A 23,302-nucleotide genomic window follows, 5' to 3' on the forward strand; every position below is an offset into this window, starting at 1 on the left:
AGAGCTCTCTTTTATTTTTAATTTTTTTTTTTTTTGTACTAAACCCTCTCTCCCTCCCGCCAGCCGATCACCACCGAGACTCAGGAGGGGATGGCTGTACACTTTATTTAGACACCGGTTTTGGCATCTAACAGTCTCTGAGCGGCGATCGCCGCTGGGAGACTTAACCTTCCTGGCGGTAAGCCTCGGGCTATGCTGCGCAGGAGGATTACTCAAGCCCTGCTGGGCCGATTTGCATCTTTTTTTTTTTTTTGCAACACGCAGCTAGCACTTTGCTAGCTGCGTGTACATTCCGATCGCCACCGCTCCGCGCAAAATCGCCGCTGATCGCCGCCCCCGCTAGACCCCGTGCGCTGCCTGGCCAATCAGTGCCAGGCAGCGCTGAGGGGTGGATCGGGACTCCCTTAGACGTCACAACGTCCATGACGTCGGTGACGTCATCCCGCCCCGTCGCCATGGCGGGAACGGGATTTCCTGATCAAAGATCGCCGGAGGCGATCGAAGCGGGCGGGGGGATGCCACTGTACAGCGGCTATCATGTAGCGAGCCCTAGGCTTGCTACATGATTTTAAAAAAAAAATTGTGCTGCGCTGCCCCCTGGCGGTTTCTAATAGATTGCCAGGGAGGTTATTAGCAAGCAGGAGATGCACGCAATCTCCTGCAAAACGAAGCCCCAGGACTTTACGCCGATCGGCATTAGGCGGTCCTAGGGCTGCTGCTGTGGCCACGCCCATCGGCGTGACACGGTCGGCAAGCAGTTAAGCACTAGTGACTGGCTACCACATGACGCAGCTTGGAGACAACCTATGCCTTCAGTTTTTACAGGGTTCAACACCAGCAACTATGGATGCTATGACTGTTCCTGCAAAGGTGGTTTTAAAGCCCTTCCTTTCAGTGGAAGTAGACCTCTTCAGGAACAAAATTATCTACTTCTACTAATTTTGTCAAGCCTACATTTTCTAGTTTGTCATGATTATATCCACATATAAGATCACACATTTTTATATTTAGTAAATAATCTGAATAACTTACCAACATTGCAGATGTTGATTAAAAAAACAGCCAATAAAATAAGATGGAGTTTCAGTCTGTCTTGTCCCTCACGGTTCTTGCATATAGTTTTAAATGATCCTTTAATATACATCATGATAGATTTTTCTTGAGGCATGTGTCCTTCTGAATTACAGTCACCATCTCCATGGTACTCCTCAGGAAGTTTTCTGTATCCATTGGTGGGTTTTGATTCCTCTAACCAACATAAGGTATACAGTGCGGCAAACAAATTACAGCCACAGTAGACACCAAAAACAATGGCAAAGGTGCTATATTCAAGTAAAGTCCCACTTAATAAAAAGCCAGAAGTTCCCCCAATAAATATCATTGATTCAGCAATGCCCATTCTAAAAGTGCGTGTGGAATTTTCTGTGATATCAGCTAAATAGCTAAAAACACTTAAAAACATTGAAACGTGACCTCCCGATAGTCCAATCAAAGCAGCTGCACCAAAAGTCCAATAAACAGACATTTCGTTTACGTAGTATACTGCAATAAGGAGGCCTCCACTAGCAACAGAGAAGACAGCTGGTAAAATCATTCCTAGTCTACGATTTCCATTATCTGACCAGGCTCCAAGTATAAGAGCTGGAATAACTGATAGTAGGCTTAAAATAGCAGTATAAATAAGCATGATGTATGATCCTTTGCTTTGAACAACTTCATATTCCTCTTTCTTTTGCTGGATATTGCTGCATACAGTGTCATCATATAGTTTTTGACAGACCTGAAAAACAAAAAATGACAGTTAAAATAAAATAAAGAGCATTTGTTTCAGAAGTACAGAATTGCAGCACATTTAGAAAAAAAAGTATGGTTTCTGGTTGAAAATAATGGCACCATCTTATATTTTGTTTTTATTTTTATGTGCTAGATATATTGTATAAAATAATTAAAGCTGGAGATAAACAAAACTATTTGAATTCACAATCAAGAAGGATACAATGGTAATTTGCGTCTGAATACACAAAAAGGAAGCTTTCCCACCCTTGTAATCCAAATACCCTTCAAAGGTTTACAGTATGCCCACCTTCGTATTAGGGAACTTTAAAACTGAAAGCATTTCTTGTGTAGTAAAAGAAATAGATTTGGCATAGTAAAAGAACCCAAAAGCTATTTACAATGGGGAATTTACTGCAAAGTACAGTTTTGTAGGTGTTTTTAAATTTTAGCTTCTATATGTATAAGAAGGAATATGCAGAATACATAACTTGATGACTGCAAAATAACATTCCTTTATGCCCATATAACTCAGAAATGCATTCAGAACTTGTAATTCCAGAGTCTTGAGACTTCTGTTTTGGGCTTATTTGGCCTTCATTAAAAGGTATGAATTTGTTCTAGCTTTGTAAAGGTAGGGCTTGTAAGCGTAGTAATAAAAAAGCATGCTGTTAATGCTGTTAATTTCTAGATAACCATAACCACGTGGACATTTTTAAGCTGTGATCCTAAAGGTAAAGGAATCTAAATCCTGCTGGTCCTAGTATTCCATAGAGTAGTTAGGTACCCTGTTTTGCTACTTACAGAATCCTTAAACAGTTTATCTACAATTCAAAATGAATACCCTGCCCTTTCCAGGCACACGTTTGAAGATCTTAACTACTCCCTCTCCAAATGGCATTATAATAATAGATAGAAAAAAATCTAAATACCTATAATAAGATATAAACAGCAGTAGTCATGTGACTACTACTCCTTGTAGTTTGCTTTGTGGGAGACATGAGGGAGGCATGGCTATACTGCTATTCTACTGCTCTCTTGTAGTGGTCAGTGGAGGGAGGGAGTAGGTGGGGGCATGGTTTGGACTTCACCACTTACCTGAGTCTGCAAAGACAAACCATCTATGCTTCTCATTAGATTTGAAGAACGAATATCAGCAACTCGGCGGGGGAATAGCATTACTGCCACCCAGGAATTTTTCCTGAAGCAGGGTGAGCTGTCTTTTGGCTTCACCCTGCACTGTAGGTTAGTAGCGGTCATATTGAGTTTACGCCTGCTATATGAGGAAATAACTTTGTGTATGCATCTATTGAATTGTAATTGAGTTGCCATACCTTTGGATGTTTGCCTCCATCATGTTGCTGCTCAAGCTTTCATAATTTTTTTTTTCCTCCACCTTCAAGATTAATACACCCATAGCTCCCTTGAACCACAAGATTGATGATGCGTCTGCAGACAACAAATTGAATGAATACTATTGTGGATCTGTGCCCTTGTATACAACACAGTTAAATATCTAACCAATGTCTTATTACTTACTTCCTTGATCCTGAAATCCCTATCGATGAGTGAGACCTTGCCTTATTTTATGATGTCCCAGCACATTATCTAAAAAAATCCCTTGGATATGCAATACGTTTCCTAATTAGAGGACATTTTTTTGTGGGACTACACCCACCTTTTTGTTAATAGCTGATCAGCCTAACCTTTTGGAAATGTGATTTGTTAGCAAACTCCCTGTATGTTTTGAGTAATCTTTATACTTTTCTACAATAACCATGGCTTGTATAACTGAATTGGTTTAGGTATGTTGATTTTGTTGAGTAGCTTACCACAGCCAACCCGGAGTTGTAAGAAAATGTTTGTTACTCACTATTAAAAAAGCTTTAAATGAGTATTAACTAAATTCATATACCAGACAGTTATACATAAGTTGTATGCCTCCTCCAATTTTTAGAACTAAGTAAAGTTTAGTTCATAGTGTTTTCCAAAAACACGTAAACAAATTGATTAAAAAGGAGTGTAATCAAACTATTTTATTTTAGGAGATGGTTTCTTGCATAAAGAAGGTTTGTTTTGCCATCTCATTTTTGTTTCCTTTAATTCACATGAATCTGCATAATAAAATAGATGAATTTCTGCAGACAGTCTAATTGCATCTTGATGACTGTAAGCATGACCTGAATGCATTAGTTAGCAAAATTAAAAGGTGTTTTTATAGACACTATTTGACTTGCCATTGCAGGAAACAATAGTTTGAAAAAGCCTGAAGTACACTGAACACGGAGTCATGTAACAAGCAAGGTGCTTACGTATTACTATGCTTGTCATTTACAAAGAACTCTGGGAGCAAAAAAAAAAGTTGAGCTCATGTATATCTTTTGCTATGAAATTGGTGTGCCCACACTTGGAAGGATGACTATCAAAATTTGGCTTTTGTGACTACTGCCATAGTTATGTGGATATTCTATTTTGTGTTATCAAATGCTTATATTTTATAAGTATTAAAGAACCACTCCACCCATCTAATCATTTAACAACCAGTAAGGAGGGCAAGTAGCAATTTTCTATTCCAATTCCGTGAAAGACAATCTTGTGGTCCAAGCAAGTGTATGTGCTGCACTAGTAATTTCAGTCCAGAGAGCGGACTATAGACTCCTATGGGAGCCCACATGTGATTAAAGGCATTCCAAGAATTCTACAGAAATGTGAGCAAACTATTAATGACTTCCATCACTGAAAACTTTTTTAAACTGTCTTAGACTGTCTTAACCTTCTATTCTTATGCTAACCTTCCTCTAAGCCGAACTCTTCTAACGAATGATTAACTCTAACCAATAACTTTGACTGACTTTCACTATGGTTTCACCTTAATACCCCTCTTCTTCTGATGATGATCTTCTTGAGCTCCCAACTACAAAGGATTGGTTGTTTGAGTGCTGGAACTTGGGTAAACCACTGACTTTTTTGCCTGACTCTGATGCCTAAACTACATCCTTCCAGAAGTTGCTGAAAAGTTACCAAACTAGCATTTGCACTTTTGCGGTCACATGCACACAAATGTGGCAAAAACTTTGTCTCAATAAACCCAGACTGCCCTGAGTTTACTACAAAGGTTCTCAATGCAAGTGAAATGCACATGCTAATTCTTCAGGGAAACCAAATTCACTATCTACATGTTTTTGGAATGTAGGAGGAAACTAGAATGCCCAGATAAACCCATGCAAACAGGAGGAGAATATGCAAACTCAATGCAGCGTCATGATAAAATATGAACCTGCTTTCATGTCACCTGCAATTAGCATGTACTTGCTTGTCCAGCAATATTCTGATCAGGCCCGTTTCTAGGGCCGTGTGGCCCGTGCGGGTGCCCTGGACGCTGAAGGAGTGGGAGTGCTGTAATGGAGCGGGGAGTCAGCCGCGGGGAGGGCAGCCTGACCTCTCCATCCCTTCCTCTCCGCGGGCCACCCTCCGTGCTTCCCCCTCTGAGTGTGACTGCAGGGAAGCGCTGTGTACAGAGTGCAACTCACCTCCCTGGTTCCAATCCCTGCCGGTCTCCTCTTCTCTTCATAGTGTCTGCTACACACGCTGCTTCCTGTTTAGCCGGAAGCAGTGTGTGTATCAGCGGCTATGAGGAAAAGACAGAAGAGGAGATCGGCGGCGATTTGAACCAGGGAGGTGAGTTGCGCTCTGTACACAGCGCTTCCCTGCAGTCACACTCGGAGGGGGGAGCACGGAGAGCGGCCCGCGGACAGATAGGGAGGGAAAGGTCGGGCTGCCCTCCTCGCGGCTGACTCCCCCCTCCATACTGGGGAGCAGCTACCTATCTAATCACACTGGGGGGCACCTACCTAATCTAACCACACTGGAGGGCACCTACCTAATCTAACCATACTGGGGGGCACCTACCTAATCTAACCTATACTGAGGGGCACCTACCTAATCTAACCTATACTGGGGGGCACCTACCTAATCTAACCTATACTGGGGGGTACCTACCTAATCTAACCTATACTGGGGGGCACCTACCTAATCTAACCTATACTGGGGGGCACCTACCTAACCTAACCTGTATTGGGGGTACCTACCTACCTAGTCTATACTGGTGGCAACTATACTGGCTACCTATACTAGGGGCACCTACCTATCTAACCTATGCTGGGGGCAACTATTCTGACTCCCTATATTAGAGGCACCCACCTAGCTAACCTGTACTGGGGGCACCTACCTATCTAACCTATACCGGGGGCACCTGCCCAGGGATGCTCATTCGGATCTCGGGTACCCGAATTAATCCGGATATCCGACCTTTTTCTATTATCCAGGTTGGATCCGGATTTCGGATAGTTCTGCAGATATCTGGATAGCTATCTGCAGATAGTTCCACCACCGACCCGGATACCCACATTACCCGGACTACCCGAATCACAAAAAATCTCTCTCTCTCTCTCTCTCTCTCTCTCTCTCTCTCTCTCTCTCTCTCTCTCTCTCTCTCGATTAAGGATTTGTACTGTTTGAAAAGCCAGCTCACATACCTAGGCCAGCTTTAGCATGTAGTGTGGTTGATAGTCTAGTGGGTAAGACAGATACCTACTATACACTGATTCCTGGGTTCTAATCCCAGCTATGGTATGTAAGCTGTTTTGAAAAACTGCAATGAGGAGGAGGAATTTTTAGGCTTTAAAATGATAGTTTTAGATTTTCAGTTCGGGTATCCGAATCCAGCCGGATACTATAGATAATAGTCGGGTATCCGAATTCTGTTCGGGTAGAAAAAATGTTAAATTCGGATATCCGAATCGGATCCGGATAACTGGGTACCCGGATCCGGATTCGGGTGGGTAGTAAAAAGTACTACCCGAGCATCCCTGCACCTGCCTATCTAACCTATACTGGGGACAACTATACTGGCTACCTATACTGGAGGCACCTACCTGGCTAACCTATACTGGGGGCAACTATACTGAGGCACCTATGCCTGGCTACCTATACTTGGGGGGACCTATAGCTGGCTACCTATACTGAGTGCAGCTAGACCTGGCTAACCTATACTGCGGGCATGTATACCTGGTTCTGCAGGGGGGGGGGGGCACAATTTTAACACCCTCGCCCTGGGTGCATTTTAGCCTAGAAACTACCCTTGACTTGCAAGGATTTAGATTAGCATTTTACCACCTTCCAATGCTAATAATCATATGGTCTGTTACTGCTCAAGATTATATAAGCAACCTCCCCAAGTCTGGCTTCTAGAGCAATGCCTTCATAGAAAAAAGTCAATAAGACACACTATTGTTTTGGTTTTTTTTAATATTTTTTTTTATTAAAAACAATTGTAGGAATATTGTATAATCACTTACCTTGTAAAAATGTTATGGGAAATGCTTATAACCTATCCCTGCAAGTAGAAGCATGTCACCACAGCAGCCTTCCCAGTTCTAATCTGTTGAGTAGACCAGTATACAGACTCGTTCTATGCACTTGGGCAGCCAGTTATTATGTAATCTAGAAACACTGTTTTCCCAGGAGTGTGTCTCTTTTTTAATCTTTTTTATTTATTTTTTAATAGGCTCAAAGGGAGGCCAATGTGTATCTAAGTTTTATCATTTACCTTTATAATATTTACTATTTTACCAAATGATTCCCTTTTGAATTTAACTATTTTTTATTTTTTTTTAGAATTACGATGTAATAAAACCTCCAATATTAAAACCACTTAACGACTAGCTAACGCCCATGGGCCGCGCCTGGTCATTAGTGGTATAGCATGGATTTTCCATGCCAGTTCACGGAGGGTGCCTCGATCGCGGTGCCGATCGCGGCTCGCACACGTAATGTAAACACGCGGGGAAGAAATCCCCGCTGTTTACATCATACGGCGCTGCTGCGTAGCAGCGTCGTGACGTAGATCGGCGATCCCCAGCCTCTGATTGGCTGGGGATCGCCGGCATATGATAGGCTGAAGCCTATCCTACAATGCGCAGGACGGATATCCGTCCTGCGCCACCTAAGGAGGGGGGGGGAGGTAATCGGGGAGAGGGCGGAAAACGCTGCGGAGGGGGGCTTTGAGGAGCCCCCCCCCCGCAACTCACTAATGGCCGGCGGCGAGCAGACCCCCCCAGCTGGACATTCCCCTAGTGGGGAAAAAAGGGGGGAAGTCTGATCGCCCTGGTGAAATCCTGATCGGTGCTGCGGGCTGTAGAGCCCACGCAGCACCGATCATTAGAAATTGGGCTAGTCCTTAAGTGGTTAAGCTACCATGAATTACTGTATGAAAACTCTCTATGGACTTCCTATATAATCTAATGTGATTATTATTCTGTAGGCTCTATATATATACATAGTCTGCATAGCTCCGAAAGTAAAAAATTTGTATTGCTAACCATGTCATAGACCACTATAGCTGAGCAAAGAAAATTAGTTTAATATTTTATTGCTTAGCAAAGCGGGATGTGAAGTAACTCCTTCATTGTGTTTTATCTCCTAATATTTTAGTCTATCCTGTAACGATTGTGGAAATTTCTCCGTGATCGGCGCACAACGCGTGCGCCGATGCGGCGGAAATCCTCCACAAGCGTATAATTGCAGGAACCCAGCAAAAGGTGCTACGCACCCGTAGAGGGAAATTCCTGTCGGCAGATGGCGCTGAGGAGTGCAGAGGAACCAATCCTCTGTACCTCCACAAATGCCAGACAGGAATTGTACGAAGCGCAGAACGCAATCGCAAGGCAAGCGATTGCGAATGAGAACGAGCAAAGGGACAGGTTGTATGTGTGTGCGCCAATCTAGTCGCCACCCCGTGACAGCGCACACACAACAGCAGACACGAAACAGAAACGCAACCGCAAGAAAGGCGATTGCCAAAAGTGACACAAGGCAGATCAGAACAGAATACGAGGTTAGCAAAGGCACAGCAAATCATACAATGAGGAGATATGGAAAATAACAAACGCTAACTGAACGCGAACACCGCACTCATTCGCAACAGTGCACGCGTTCATGCGCGGTCTCCACGTGATAAGCACAATAGAGACAAGCACGCCTAACTAACCATCGACAGACAAACATGTAACAGAGGACACGAGCGCTTGCTTAACGGTTACCTCACCGAGCCTCCAGCAAGCGTTCGTAGCAGACAAGACAGACACACGAAAACAGGGACAAGCGAGAGATAGGATCCACAGCACTAGCGAAAGTGGCTAGCGCGATCCAGGAAGACAGAACAGAAGGATCCACAGTACTAGCGCGAAGCGAGTGCGATCCAGGCAGACAGAACAGAAGGATCCACAGCACTAGCGCTAGGCGAGTGCGATCCAGGCAGACAGAGTAGCAGAACAGAAGGATCCACAGCACTAGCGCAGGATGCTAGTGCGATCCAGGTACAGAGTAGCAGAACAGAAGGATCCACAGCACTAGCGGAAAGTGGCTAGCGCGATCCAAGGAGACAGAACAGAAGGATCCACAGCGCTAGCGCAAGATGCTAGTGCGATCCAAGTGAGACAGATCAGAAGAGATAGCTGGTAGCAACCGCTGCACCAGCTATACTCCAAGAACAGAGATCAGAACGAAGGAATCCTTCCTGTGAAACACTCCTGGAGGAGTGTCAGCCTTACTCTCTGTTTGAAGATCAGCTTAGAGTAATTTCTGAAACTGCGCTAGGCAGGTTCCCCTAGTACAGTTAGGATTGCTTATCTGCTTTTGTTTGTTCTGTTGCGATTGTCCTGTCCCAGCGGTGGTCGACAGGAAATCGTTCTGATCTCTGTTCTTGGAGTATAGCTGGTGCAGCGGTTGCTACCAGCTATCTCTTCTGATCTGTCTCACTTGGATCGCACTAGCATCTTGCGCTAGCGCTGTGGATCCTTCTGTTCTGTCTCCTTGGATCGTGCTAGCCACTTTCCGCTAGTGCTGTGGATCCTTCTGTTCTGCTACTCTGTACCTGGATCGCGCTAGCCACTTTCACTAGTGCTGTGGATCCTTCTGTTCTGCTACTCTGTCTGCCTGGATCGCACTCGCCTAGCGCTAGTACTGTGGATCCTTCTGTTCTGTCTTCCTGGATTGTGCTAGCCACTTTCGCTAGTGCTGTGGATCCTATCTCTCGCTTGTCCCTGTTTTCGTGTGTCTGTCTTGTCTGCTACGAACGCTTGCTGGAGGCTCAGTGAGGTAACCGTTAAGCAAGCGCTCGCGTCCTCTGTTACATGTTTGTCTGTCGATGGTTACTTAGGTGTGCTTGTCTCTATTGTGCTTATCACGTGGAGACCGCGCATGAACGCGTGCACTGTTGCGAATGAGTGCGGTGTTCGCGTTCAGTTAGCGTTTGTTATTTTCCGTATCTCCTCATTGTATGATTTGCTGTGCCTTTGCTATCCTCGTATTCTGTTCTGATCTGCCTTGTCACTTTTGGCAATCGCCTTTCTTGCGGTTTTCGTTTCTGTTTCGTATCTGCTGTTGTGTGTGCGCTGTCGCGGGGTGGCGACTAGATTGGCGCACACACATACAACCTGTCCCTTTGCTCGTTCTCATTCGCAATCGCTTCTCTTGCGATTGCGTTCTGCGCTTCGTACAATTCCTGTCTGGCATTTGTGGAGGTACAGAGGATTGGTTCCTCTGCACTCCTCAGCGCCATCTGCCAACAGGAATTTCCCTCTACGGGTGCTTAGCACCTTTTGCTGGGTTCCTGCAATTATACGCTTGTGGAGGATTTCCGCCGTATCAGCGCACGCGTTGTGCGCTGGTCACGGAGGAGGTTCCACAATCGTTACAGTATAACCAGCCCAACCAAAATTCCCAGTGTAGAGGGAATTTCCGATTTGTACGATTTTGTCGAGTATGGCTCTAGTACCATTAAGAGATTTAAAAATCTTGAACCTGAGTCAGCAGACGAGTTTTTGTCTGAGTGCACTAAACTTTTGGCAAACCCTGAATTCTAATGCACCCCAGTGTCTACCTGGGCCTCCCAAATGGTCTACATTCTGTTGGGGGGCGAAATGTCAATGTGGGCTTATGATGTGTTAGATCATACCACCCTGAGTCAAAGACCCCTGGAATTCTTGGCCTTTTTAATTCACAATTGGCTGAGATTACCTCAATTACCATACCCCCTTAATGAGTTGTTGTCAGCAGCTCAATCAGCTGTTCCATCTACTCTTTCATCCAAAAAGCAGCCATCCGGAGCTGCTAAGTCTAAACGTAAAAGATCTAGGAAGACTTCCCAGCGGAAAAATCCGTTGCCCATAGCAACTACAAATAAAGAAATTAGTTCTGTTAACTCTGAAGTAGGGAAAGCACTTGAATGTGATGATTTCAGAGAGACTTCTCAGTCTCAGGTTTCGTTGCCCCAATCCAAAGCTTATGTGGATCCTATTATAGGTAGGATCGCACACTATATTACAGCAGTTAAAAAATCTGTTCTTGTTCCTGAACTCCACCCATATGGAGATTATCTGGATACTGGCCTTTTTGAACCCCCATTTGCTTCCTGGGATGTTGGGGCCTTGCTGGAGGAATTCGATTTTGATTGGAAAGCCTTTTGCGATTTTTACATCGCAAAAAGCGAGGATGTCTTGAATGCTTGTCTCAATTCAATGGATCCTTCTGTTCTGTCTTCCTGGATCACGCTAGCCACTTTTGCTAGTGCTGTGGATCCTATCTCTCGCTTGTCCCTGTTTTCGTGTGTCTGTCTTGTCTGCTACGAACGCTTGCTGGAGGCTCGGTGAGGTAACCGTTAAGCAAGCGCTCGCGTCCTCTGTTACATGTTTGTCGATGGTTAGTTAGGCGTGCTTGTCTCTATTGTTCTTATCACGTGGAGACCGCGCATGAACGCGTGCACTGTTGCGAATGAGTGCGGTGTTAGCATTCAGTTAGCATTTGTTGTTTTCCGTATCTCCTCATTGTATGATTTGCTGTGCCTTTGCTATCCTCGTATTCTGTTCTGATCTGCCTTGTGTCACTTTTGGCAATCGCCTTTCTTGTGGTTGCATTTCTGTTTCGTATCTGCTGTTGTGTGTGCGCTGTGACGGGGTGGCGACTAGATTGGCGCACACACATACAACCTGTCCCTTTGCTCGTTCTCATTCGCAATCGCTTCCCTTGCGATTGCGTTCTGTGCTTCGTACAATTCCTGTCTGGCATTTGTGGAGGTACAGAGGATTGGTTCCTCTGCACTCCTCAGCGCCATCTGCCGACAGGAATTTCCCTCTACGGGTGCAACCTTTTGCTGGGTTCCTGCAATTATACGCTTGTGGAGGATTTCCGCCGTATCAGCGCACATGTTGTGCGCTGATCACGGAGAAAGTTCCACAATCGTTACACATCCCTTCTGGAGAGCATTTTACTGTTTGCATTGACATATATACACATGGCTGGCGGCAAGTTGTTGTTGTTGTTCTCCATTGTACATTAGGATGAATATTTTAACTGATTAGATTTGTATAGATCCATTTACTTTATGTAACCATTGCTTTACAATGGGGGCATGTTTAAAGAGAACCTGAACTGAAAATAAAAAATAAAAATAACCATACACAGGTCATACTTACCTCCTGTGTAGTCTACGTCTCAATCTCTTTCTCCTCTCCTGCGTCCCATTTGTCCACTTTGATCAATGGATTTCTCCGTCCTCCATTTTAAAAATGCCCAATGCCCCATAACAGCTTCCTGGGCAGCATACTGTTAAACTGTAATATCACCCACTTGAGCCATAGGGAAACATGGACATTACCTTGCACATTCAGTTGCAACTGACAGCAACTGGTATACAGGTCCTTCTCAAAAAATTAGCATATTGTGATAAAGTTCATTATTTTCTGTAATGTACTGATAAACATTAGACTTTCATATATTTTAGATTCATTGCACACAACTGAAGTAGTTCAAGCCTTTTATTGTTTTAATATTGATGATTTTGGCATACAGCTCATGAAAACCCAAAATTCCTATCTCAAAAAATTAGCATATTTCATCCGTCCAATAAAAGAAGTGTTTTTAAAACAAAAAAAGTCAACCTTCAAATAATTATGTTCAGTTATGCACTCAATACTTGGTCGGGAATCCTTTTGCAGAAATGACTGCTTCAATGCGGTGTGGCATGGAGGCAATCAGCCTGTGGCACTGCTCAGGTGTTATGGAGGCCCAGGATGCTTCAATAGCGGCCTTAAGTTCATCCAGAGTGTTGGGTCTTGCGTCTCAACTTTCTCTTCACAATATCCGTCAGATCCTCTATGGGGTTCAGGTCAGGAGAGTTGGCAGGCCAATTGAGCACAGTAATACCATGGTCAGTAAACCATTTACCAGTGGTTTTGGCACTGTGAGCAGGTGCCAGGTCGTGCTGAAAAATGAAATCTTATTCTCCATAAAGCTTTTCAGCAGATGGAAGCATGAAGTGCTTCAAAATCTCCTGATGGCTGGCTGCATTGACCCTGCCCTTGATAAAACACAGTGGACCAACACCAGCAGCTGACATGGCACCCCAGACCATCACTGACTGTGGGTACTTGACTTCAGGCATTTTGGCATTTCCCTCTCCCCAGTCTTCCTCCAGACTCTGGCACCTTGATTTCCGAATGACATGCAAAAGTTGCTTTCATCCGAAATAAGTACTTTGGACCACTGAGCAACAGTCCAGTGCTGCTTCTCTGTAGCCCTGGCCAGGCGCTTCTGCCGCTGTTTCTGGTTCAAAAGTGGCTTGACCTGGGAAATGCGGCACCTGTAGCCCATTTCCTGCAAATGCCTGTACACGGTGGCTCTGGATGTTTCTACACCCGGTCACCTCTTCTCTTAGTGCAGCGTTTTCTGCCACACTTTTTCCTTCCCACAGACTTCCCACTGAGGTGCCTTCAAACAGCAATCTGGGAACAGCCTATTCCTTCAGAAATTTCTTTGGGTCTTACCCTCTTGCTTGAGGGTGTCAATGATGGCCTTCTGGACAGCAGTCAGGTCGGCAGTCTTACCCATGATTTCGGTTTTGAGTAATAAACCAGGCTGGGAGTTTTTAAAAGCCTCAGGAATCTTTTGCAGGTGTTTAGAGTTAATTAGTTGATTCAGATGATTAGGTTAATAGCTCGTTTACAGAACCTTTTCATGATATGCTCATTTTTTGAGATAGGAATTTTGGGTTTTCATGAGCTGTATGCCAAAATCATCAATATTAAAACAATAAAGGGCTTGAACTACTTCAGTTGTGTGTAATAAATCTAAAATATATGAAAGTCTAATGTTTATCAGTAAATTACAGAAAATAATGAACTTTATCACAATATGCTAATTTTTTGAGAAGGACCTGTATTTCAGTTCTGACAAAATACTGTCAGAACTGGAAGGGATCACTGTAAGAAGAAAATGGTTAGGTTCTGACAGGAACTGGCGGTGAGGTTAGTATGTAGTATTTATTAGCAGCTATGTCCTGTGTTTATTTGAAATAATTTTCCTCGCTTCAGGTTCCCTTTAAAATGAAAGTGGAGCCGAAGGTGAATATCAGTAAGACAATACTGACAGCAAATTTTCCCTAGCTAGCTCCAGTCTTCTTTGTCCCCACTGTGTGTACAGCAGCCCCTGATCCCCCTTGATAAGGGCCAGTTAACTACTGAGCAGAAAATAATTTGCCATCAGTTCCTGTTGTTCGGTTGTCGTGTTTTGACCCCACTAGGGGGACATGGAAGTGCCAAATGTAGCCAATCCTGTACACAAGTAGCATACAGGATGAGACAACGAAAACAACCGCCGCATTTAATACATGTGTGAACCACCCCTAAGTCAGCGAGCGAACTGCCTGGCAACAAGCTTGCACAGCATTGGGCTTCTAACTGGCTGGAGTTCTGACCCCAGTAGCAATTAGATAGCTTTCTACTCTATTGTACTCGTTTTGCTTTCTTCTCACTAACAGGATGCTCTGTCTTTCCCTTGTAATTGGGGAGGAGGATGGCAAAAGCCTAATTTGCTAATGTCCCCATCTGCAATTTAAAATAGCTGATCAAACTTACATAAACTAAAGTTGCAGTGTGCCTGCATGCATTCTGCACAGAATGCAAAGCAAAATGGGAAATTGTTGAAATATTTAGTGTAATTCCTACCATAGCAGCAACACACATTCCACTATGGAATCCAATCCACAGAATTTGAATGCAAATAAACATTTATTCAACAACAACCCATGCAGCTATCTAATAAAATGCAGGCCTATTTGTAAATGGTCTAACTGCATATTTGCTGGACAAATAATGGCACTTCTCAGATCTCCAGATTTATAAATGTTGCAGTTATCTTAAATTACTTGCCTTTTTCGTGTGGGATTACCATGTGAGTTTTCAAGAGGGAACTTTTGTGATGAACATTTCATTGTTTGACAGTGTTTTAAAGATGGTTGCCATATTTAAATCATGTCAATCACAATAATTGGCACTTTGACTACCAAATTGTGTTTTTCACTTTCATTGTGGTGATCTTTATAAAGAACAATGGAGAATCCGTATACTAGGAACTGGGGATGGTCGAATATGCCGCTATCCGATTCCACTAAAATTCCAGATTCTGAAAATGCCGATTCCATGTATTTCGCATTTCCGAAATCTTGTTCCCGATTACCGATTTCCGGGGAAAGTCTTATTTTGTTAACAAAGTTAATTTATAATACTCCTGAGTTTTTGCACAATCAGACAATGTAGAACTTTACCATGGTAATTGGAAATACCACTAAAATGTATGCTAAGCAGAATATTTAGAAATCCTCGGTAGTATCGGATTCTTGTGATTGGTCTAAAATTACCCTGGTAGTTTGATTTTTCATGGAAAAATTCTGTCTTCTCTGATTGTTCCATTGCTTCCAAAAAATCCGATTTCAGACCGATTTCCAATTACCAATGCAGTAAGCCCAATTCCGTTTGGATTGAGCATCCCTACTAGGAACTATGGCTTTAAAAGCGAACATGGAATGGATGTTGATCTTTACAGCTTATGAAGCTCTCATAAAAGTAACAAAAAGCAAAACATGATTTACACTGAAGTGATAGTTGCGTTATTCATATCAAAAAAAGTTCTATACAGAATGTATGGCATCTACTAAAACAGGTTCTGTGGTTTGTGATTGCCATCAATCAAGCAGGAAAAGGAAGCTTTGCCTGTTCATCCAGATATTTCAAAGTGGGTAAGCAATTCTGCATTTGACAGCTGCATACAATAGATACATGTTGGTTGGAAGTTCACACCTCGTAATGCGATTGTGCATGCAGAGGAGCGTAAGAGCATATACATAGTATCTATCTCATTTAGAAGAATTGATCCACTTGCCTCAGTTATATGGAAAAGTTCATATGATACCGATCCATGACAGTTATTTTGGAAGTTATATAGCATGCAAATTTTCTCATCCGTACCAAGCATGAAACTAATGTAACAAACACAAACTTGAAAGCCTAAAATAATCTTATGCTAGCAGACAATCAAAAACAGAAAACAAAATCTTTTGCATAAGACGGAGGGCAGCCCAAGGTTCTAAATTGAATTGTATTGTCACATAAAATCAGTTGCACGCACGCACGCACACACACACACACACACACACACACACACATACACTGTTTCTTGAGAAGAAAAGAACACCAAGAGCCCAATATAGTGTAGTATGAAAGGAGGTGACGAGGGGAAAAGGAACAGTTCCAACTGTTCTCTGTACCAGCTGCGTTTGCTAGCCATCAAATCTCAAAATTAAAAAAAAAAAGCCTTAAAACAGGAGGAGAACATTAGAAATCCCATCAAGCTTTGCACAGCATCAGGGGAAAAATGCCCAGGCAGTTTTCCTCTGTGCAGCTAAAAATGAGGCTTGGGTAAGAAAAACAAAGTTCTGATGCTGTGAAAATGTGTTAAAGTAACACCAAGCCTTTTCAGTGCTGCTGAGTAGATTTTTAGTCTGAAGGTTCACTTTAATCATGGATTCAGACTCGTGATTGCAGTTGTAATGTGAAATTCCAACTTGAAACCGCATGCGAATTCGGAATTCCGATTCTATTCTAAATCACGATCACGGACAATCCGGAAGTGGGTGGAGCCATGATCGAAATAACACAGATCCGTGATTGGGGGTATCTGAGCACCACTGATTATTGTCATACATTGTACTAGGGATACAATTTAAATGTTTTAATAACTGGGACATATCCTATACAATAAAGTCCAAGTGTGGCTGCGTCTAACAGTTTTGCAGCGTCCCTGATATTGTTTTACTGCACATGTGCATAGTAACGGGCTGCTGGAGAGACCAAGGAGTGAGGTGGGTGGGCGGGCAGTTGCGGGCGGGTGCGCGTCGGGTGCGTGCACATGCGCAGTGACTGGGGGCGGCGGTAAAGGACTTCCGAGGCCAAATAAATAAAAAAAAAAAGTAAAATACTGCATCATATTTTAAGGCACGGAGGATGCAGTCCGCGCCCTCCATGCCGTTCCGGGGGGTTGGCCCTAGAGCTGCGCATCTGCACTCGCGGCTATGCGGACTGCGCAGCCGCAGCCAGCTCATGCGGCCATGTTTGTATAGGCAGGAGAGCCCGACCCGGGCCGTGAGGTTGGGAGCTGGCCCGGGGGGCTATTGAGCGGCGGGGACCCGGCGGAACGGCACGGAGGGCGCGGACGGCGTCGTCTGTGCCTTAAAATATGATGCAGGTATTTTACTTTTTTTTTTTTTTTTTATTTGGTCTCGGAAGTCCTTAAAGACCTAGAGCCTGTTTTTTAAACGGGCTTGGGTCTACTAGTGGACAAATAAAACGTATGGGTTTTATGTATCAAAGCACATTTTATTTTAAAACTATATAATGGATGAAAACTGAGAAGAAATGTTTATTACCTTTTTAATATGCATATAAAATAAAATAACTTTATCACACACTTATTACAATACTTATTACATAACAAAGTTATTGGGGAATGAATGGGAGAAGCATGATGTGAAAAACGCTCTGTTTTTTAAGGGGAAAAAAAAACCTGTTGTTGGGAAGTGGTTAAAATCCATACTGAAAATTCCTCTTGATAAGCCTAAAAAATAAAAAAGAAAAACTACCATCTTTCCTGCAGTATAAACAGTCCTCCACTGGAGAAGTTTGAAATAACCTAAGAACACTTCAGAAGTATAAATAATTTGCAGCTATTATTCAATATTTATAAAAACAGTAAGGAAAAGCAGTTAGCCTATTTGTTTTCCTGTTTGCCAAAACTTTTAACAATTCATATATAAAAAAATAACAACCATAAACCAATACAAAATGATTGAAGCTTCTTCAGAAAATCTGCAGGTAGAAAATACACATTATGCATAACGGCACAGGTTCTGAACCAAATAACGCTCCAAAGTATAAGCTAATGGGGTTCACAACTTGCAGTTCTCATAAATAGTAATAAATGAGTCCCATGAATAAATGAAGTGAGCCCTAACCTATGCAAAGGTTCGCTTAGTTCTGGAGCTAGGAGTAACATCCATGAATTGCCCATTGTGCCCAATAAATATGGCTGTAAGAAGGAATTCCTGTGAATAGTCCCATATCTTAAATTCAACAGCATGCCATGGCCAGTTAGACTGAAAATAACATTTCAAATAAATTAAAGGAAACCTCACATTTTTTAAATAAAGTAAAAAAATATATATTTAAATGTGCAAGTTGATATTTGATTGATTTGCACACACAAAATGGACTTTGCATTCAATGTGAGGTACATCCATTGCTCTCTAATATTGAGCTGGTAATCTATAACTAGTAAAGCTTGCTGTTTTAGTTGGGTCACTTAGTGAAAAAAAGTGAGGATATAATGTGTAATGATAATGAAGACAGTTTTTCATAGATACTGTATTCAGAGATCAAGGTGGGGGAATAGACATGCTGATAAAAGGAAGCAGCAAGAAGAGACCAATGTAAATGCAGTAGAGAAATACACTAACAGTAAGGTCCATTAAAGAGACACTGAAGCAAAAAAAATATATGATATAGTGAATTGGTTGTGTACTATGAATAATTACTAGAAGATTAGCAGCAAAGAAAATATTCTCATACTTTTATTTTCAGGTATATAGTGTTTTTTCTAACATTGCATCATTCTATAATATGTGCAGATTACACAACACTCAGCATTCAAAATGATTCTTTCAGAGCAGTCTGTGAAGTAATGACCTTTCCTCTAGCAGAGAAAAAGTAAATAGTCCAGGAACAGTTGAGATAATAAGTCAGATAACAGCCCTCTCCATGACTAACTTAGTCGGAGAGCTTAATGGCTTGTTTGCATAGAGATAACTGTAGTTTCTCAACTCTTCCTGTACTGGAAACAATTACACTGATGTATCTGATCTTAATGTTTAATTTCTTAGCTGTGCTACACGTACAAATCATAATATCATCATTTTTTTTCCGCTTCAATGTCTCTTTAACAATCTCAGAAGCATTTGTGGATTTGGATTGTCACTTGCATGATGATCGTAATCAGAAAAATTAAGATTTTGCAAAATTTCGTGTTAATTTTTGCAATTTACGCCTATACGTAATTACGATTTGCAAACAACATTTATTTCATAGTCATTCGTAATTTCACATAAAAATTTGTGTAATTTTCATGAAATTTTGCGTAATTTTGTGCCGACTTTGGCGGTCAATAGCAAAGCTCTCATACATGCTATTGGCACTAAAACTGCTACCTTTGGTAAAGGGAACAGTGGGTACAAGGAAAAAAAAGAATTTTCCAAATAGACCATATCATTTTTGAGAAAATTGATTTAAAAAATACAAAGAAAAAATGTTTTTTAAACTTAGAAAAATGTAAGTGTAAAAAACATTTTTCTTTTAAATCCTTTTCTCAAAAACTACAATGTCTTTTTGAAAAATTATTTTTTGACTTGTGTCCAATATTCTCCTTAACATTTATACCACTTTTGGTAGCAATAGCATGTATGGGGGGTTTGATATTAACTAGCTATTAGCTAGCTTAGCTATTAAACAAAATTATGCAAAATTGCGTGAAAATTACTAAAAAAAAGAGAAATTATGAAATACTATTACAATTACTATTTACGATGCAAAATTTCGCATAGCCCATCACTGCTTGCAGTTATCTTACTATCATCTTTGTGTCCACTATTAAAATAAATATCTGGAGATGTGTAACAATCAGGAACAGCTCATCATTTTGGATGACACGTGCATAACTCTATTCTTACTGAATACCTCAAACTCTGTTCCTCCCTTTTCGACTGCCATCACCAATACTGATATTTCTCTCTGTAGCCTTGCCATTCTCCTCACTCTCCACAATCTATACTAGGAATGGGCTCAAACTTTCACCCATGTCATTTTTGCATAAGTTAGCATTTTCGCAAAACTGAACTTTTTCATAAAAGTAAAATGTAATTTTCGCAATATACATATTTTTTCATATAAACTTCTGGGAAAAAAGTTCCCTTGCCCATTCAGTTCAATATATTTGGAGTTTTATTTTTTTATCATGTTAATAGACTTCAATGCATTTAGTGAAAATGTGTTTTTACATTAATGTCCATATATTTTTGCACGTAGTCATTTTTGTGTATTTTTCTGATGCCTATCACTTCACTAATAATCCATCCTCTTCCAAATAAAAGATGTCTCGAACCTCCAATTTTCAGTTTGCAAATCGCGAATGCGAACTTTGGCAAACCGGCGAACTTCGTGAACCGCAATAGACTTCAATGGGCAGGCAAACTTTCAAAACTACAAACACTGTTACTGGCCACAAAAGTGATGGAAAAAATGTTTCAAGGGATCGAACATCTGGAGAGGATACACTCCAAAAGTCCCGGGAAAAATTACGGATTTGACGCAAAGCAGGGTTATAATCCCTAAAAGCCAGAAATCACATTACATTCCTAAATTGGAGGCATAAAGTGATGTATACACACGCAAGATGTTTTAAAGCAATCAGGTAGTGTAATTAGTGTACTGCTTCATACGGACAGACCAAACTCACTGTGTAACGCACCGCCCCCCCCCCCCCCAGACCCCGTGCGCTGCCTGGCCAATCAGTGCCAGGCAGTGCTGAGGGGTGGATCGGGACTCCCAAAGACGTCACAACGTCGCTGACGTCATCCCGCCATGGCGACGGGGGAAGCCCTCCAGGAAATCCCGTTCTTTGAATGGGATTTCCTGATCGAAGCGGGCGGGGGGATGCCGCTGAGCAGCGGCTATCATGTAGCGAGCCTTCGGCTCGCTACATGATTTAAAAAAACAAACAAAAAAAAAGAAAACTGCTGCGCTGCCTCCTGGCGGAAAACATTAGACCGCCAGGAGGGTTAAACATTCAGGATGTAAACAAGAAGGTTTGTGTTCAATAAATGTTATTTTTGATCTAAATAATGAATCCCTGTCTGATTGATCTTGAGGGAGGTAAGTCCACCGCTTCCCCCTTTTTAACGGTTTTTAGACGTTTTTATCCTATTTTGGCGCCTCTGTTTTAAGATATTCTTTAAAAACTCAAGAATCCACCTGGAGTCCTGGACCCTGTGTGGTGGCTGAGTAGGCAGTCACATGGTGTGCAGGCAGAGATGCTGTGTGGGAACCGACTTAGTCTTGGGGCAGGCAGTCACACGGCGTGCAGGCAGAGATGTTGTGTGTGGGGACTGACTTAGTCTTCGGGCAGGCCTGACCGTGCTTTGCAGACCAGGCATCCGTGGTCATATGGACCCTTGACCCAACGCTGTGTGCCAGAGATGAAACCACTTGCCTTTCAACATCACGGTACAGTTTGAGTATCGCATTTTTTGAGAAATAATTGCGCTTGGTATCTTCCACTGCGGTGTGTGGCTTTGCGTTTGTGTGCTGCTTTTCTTCAGGTGGTCATCCTGTTGCAGTTTGTGCTTTTTCATCATATGCCTTCGTAAGGTAGTTGTCCCTACGTGGGTTTTGGTCTTTCCATGGCTCAATATTTGGTGGCAGAGAGTACAGATGGCGTTCCTCTCATCTGAGGCAGACACGCAAAAAAATGTCCACACCGCTGAGCCCTGGGATGATGGAACTTTAATGATGGCTGCCGACAGTGTTAAGTGGGTTGCCAGAATCAGAGCAGGAGGAGGAAGATATGTCACACTTCCGTGCGGACGCTGAGGAAGGTGAGGTGTTCTGTGTTAGTCAACTACGTCCTGACAATATTGGGGGTTGATGGCACATGCCTTCTTCTGAACACTGTACTGTGGTCGAGGCCGCACAAAATCACAATTAAATGAAAGGTATGCACTGACTTGACTAATACAATGTGCAGTCACACAGATGCAGTGAAAGGTATACACTGACTGCTGTATAATGATGAGGCGAATACACTTGAAATCCTAGAGAGAATCTGTTATGGAGGGCAAGTCTGCCATCCATTCAAGTGAAAGGTATGCACTGACTGGTATAATGCAATGTGCATTGAAAAGGTATGCAGTGACTGGTATATAAAACAGCGTGCAGTCACACAGATGCAGTGAAAGGTATGCAGTGACTGCTGGTATAACAATGTGCAGTCACACAGGTGCAGTAAAAATGGATGCACTGACTGCTGGTATATAAAACAGCGTGCGGTCACACAGGTGCAGTGAAAGGTATGCAGTGACTGGTATTATAATACAATGTGCAGCAGTCACACTAGGCACTGAATGTGCTGGGCCTGGCAAGGGCCAGCTGCAACAGTCAGGGCTGTAAATGCAGTGTCAGTGGGTTACACAAAAAAAATCACAAAAACATTAGCTCTCAAAAGAGCTGTTTTTGGGTGCTTTTCATTAAGAAATATCAGCAAGGAGCAAGCTAACAGACCTCCTAACTACCGCTTTCCCTATCTTTCCAATGTCTCTCCCTTTTCTCACTATTAGAGGAGCACACAGAGTGAGAATATGGCCGATGCTGCTGCCTTATATAAGGGGGGGGGGGCTCCAGGAGGGTGTGCAGCCTTATTGGCTGCTATGTGTCTGCTGACTGTGATGTAGAGGGTCAAAGTTTAGCCCAATGATGTAGTATAGGGGGCGAGTGGAACTCTGTAAAGGTTCGCCGCAAACACGCACCACCGTTGTTCGTGAACAAGTTTGCCGGCAACCGGTTTGGGCTGTCTCTACTCCAGATCACTAAAGCATTGCAAATATTTTTTTTTACAGCCAATTCCATGTTAATTGGTACCTTTTCATAGGTTTATCTTCTGAAAATGAGTAATTTATCCATTCTAATTTCTTTGCAGTTCAAAGCTAGATATGGCCCGAACCTCCGACTTTCTGTATGCGAACCGGGTTCGCGAACCTTCCACAAAAGTTCGGTTTGCGCGAACTTTCGCGAACCGCAATAGACTTCAATGGGGAGGCGAACTTTGAAAACTACAAACACTTATGCTGGCCACAAAAGTGATGGAAAAGATGTTTCAAGGGGTCTAACATCTGAGTTTTTGCATGGATGAGTGGGATAGACGCCAAAAGTCCCGGGGAAAAATCTGGATTTGACGCAAAGCAGCATTTTATCGGCAGAAATCACATTAAATGCTAAATTGCAGGCCTAAAGTGCTTTAAAACATCTTGCATGTGTAT

General features: G+C 42.6%; 1 protein-coding gene across 7 annotated transcripts in view; it reads right to left on the reverse strand.

Moving 5' to 3' along the window:
* The window catches only part of LOC137504114 (proton-coupled folate transporter-like), a 371,775-nt gene that overhangs the window by 180,543 nt on the left and 167,930 nt on the right, over window positions 1-23,302 (reverse strand). For 6 of the 7 annotated variants that reach the window (XM_068232126.1, XM_068232124.1, XM_068232123.1 and 3 more), the window contains one exon: window positions 1,033-1,780. In XM_068232126.1, coding sequence (XP_068088227.1) covers window positions 1,033-1,687 — 655 coding nt within the window. In that variant the 5' untranslated portion in view covers window positions 1,688-1,780. Of the gene's footprint in view, window positions 1-1,032; window positions 1,781-3,107; window positions 3,161-23,302 lie in introns of those variants that run through there. The other variant, XM_068232127.1, reaches the window with a different exon arrangement.

This window comes from Hyperolius riggenbachi, chromosome 4, assembly GCF_040937935.1.
Source record: "Hyperolius riggenbachi isolate aHypRig1 chromosome 4, aHypRig1.pri, whole genome shotgun sequence".
Classification (NCBI taxonomy): Eukaryota; Metazoa; Chordata; class Amphibia; order Anura; family Hyperoliidae; genus Hyperolius; species Hyperolius riggenbachi.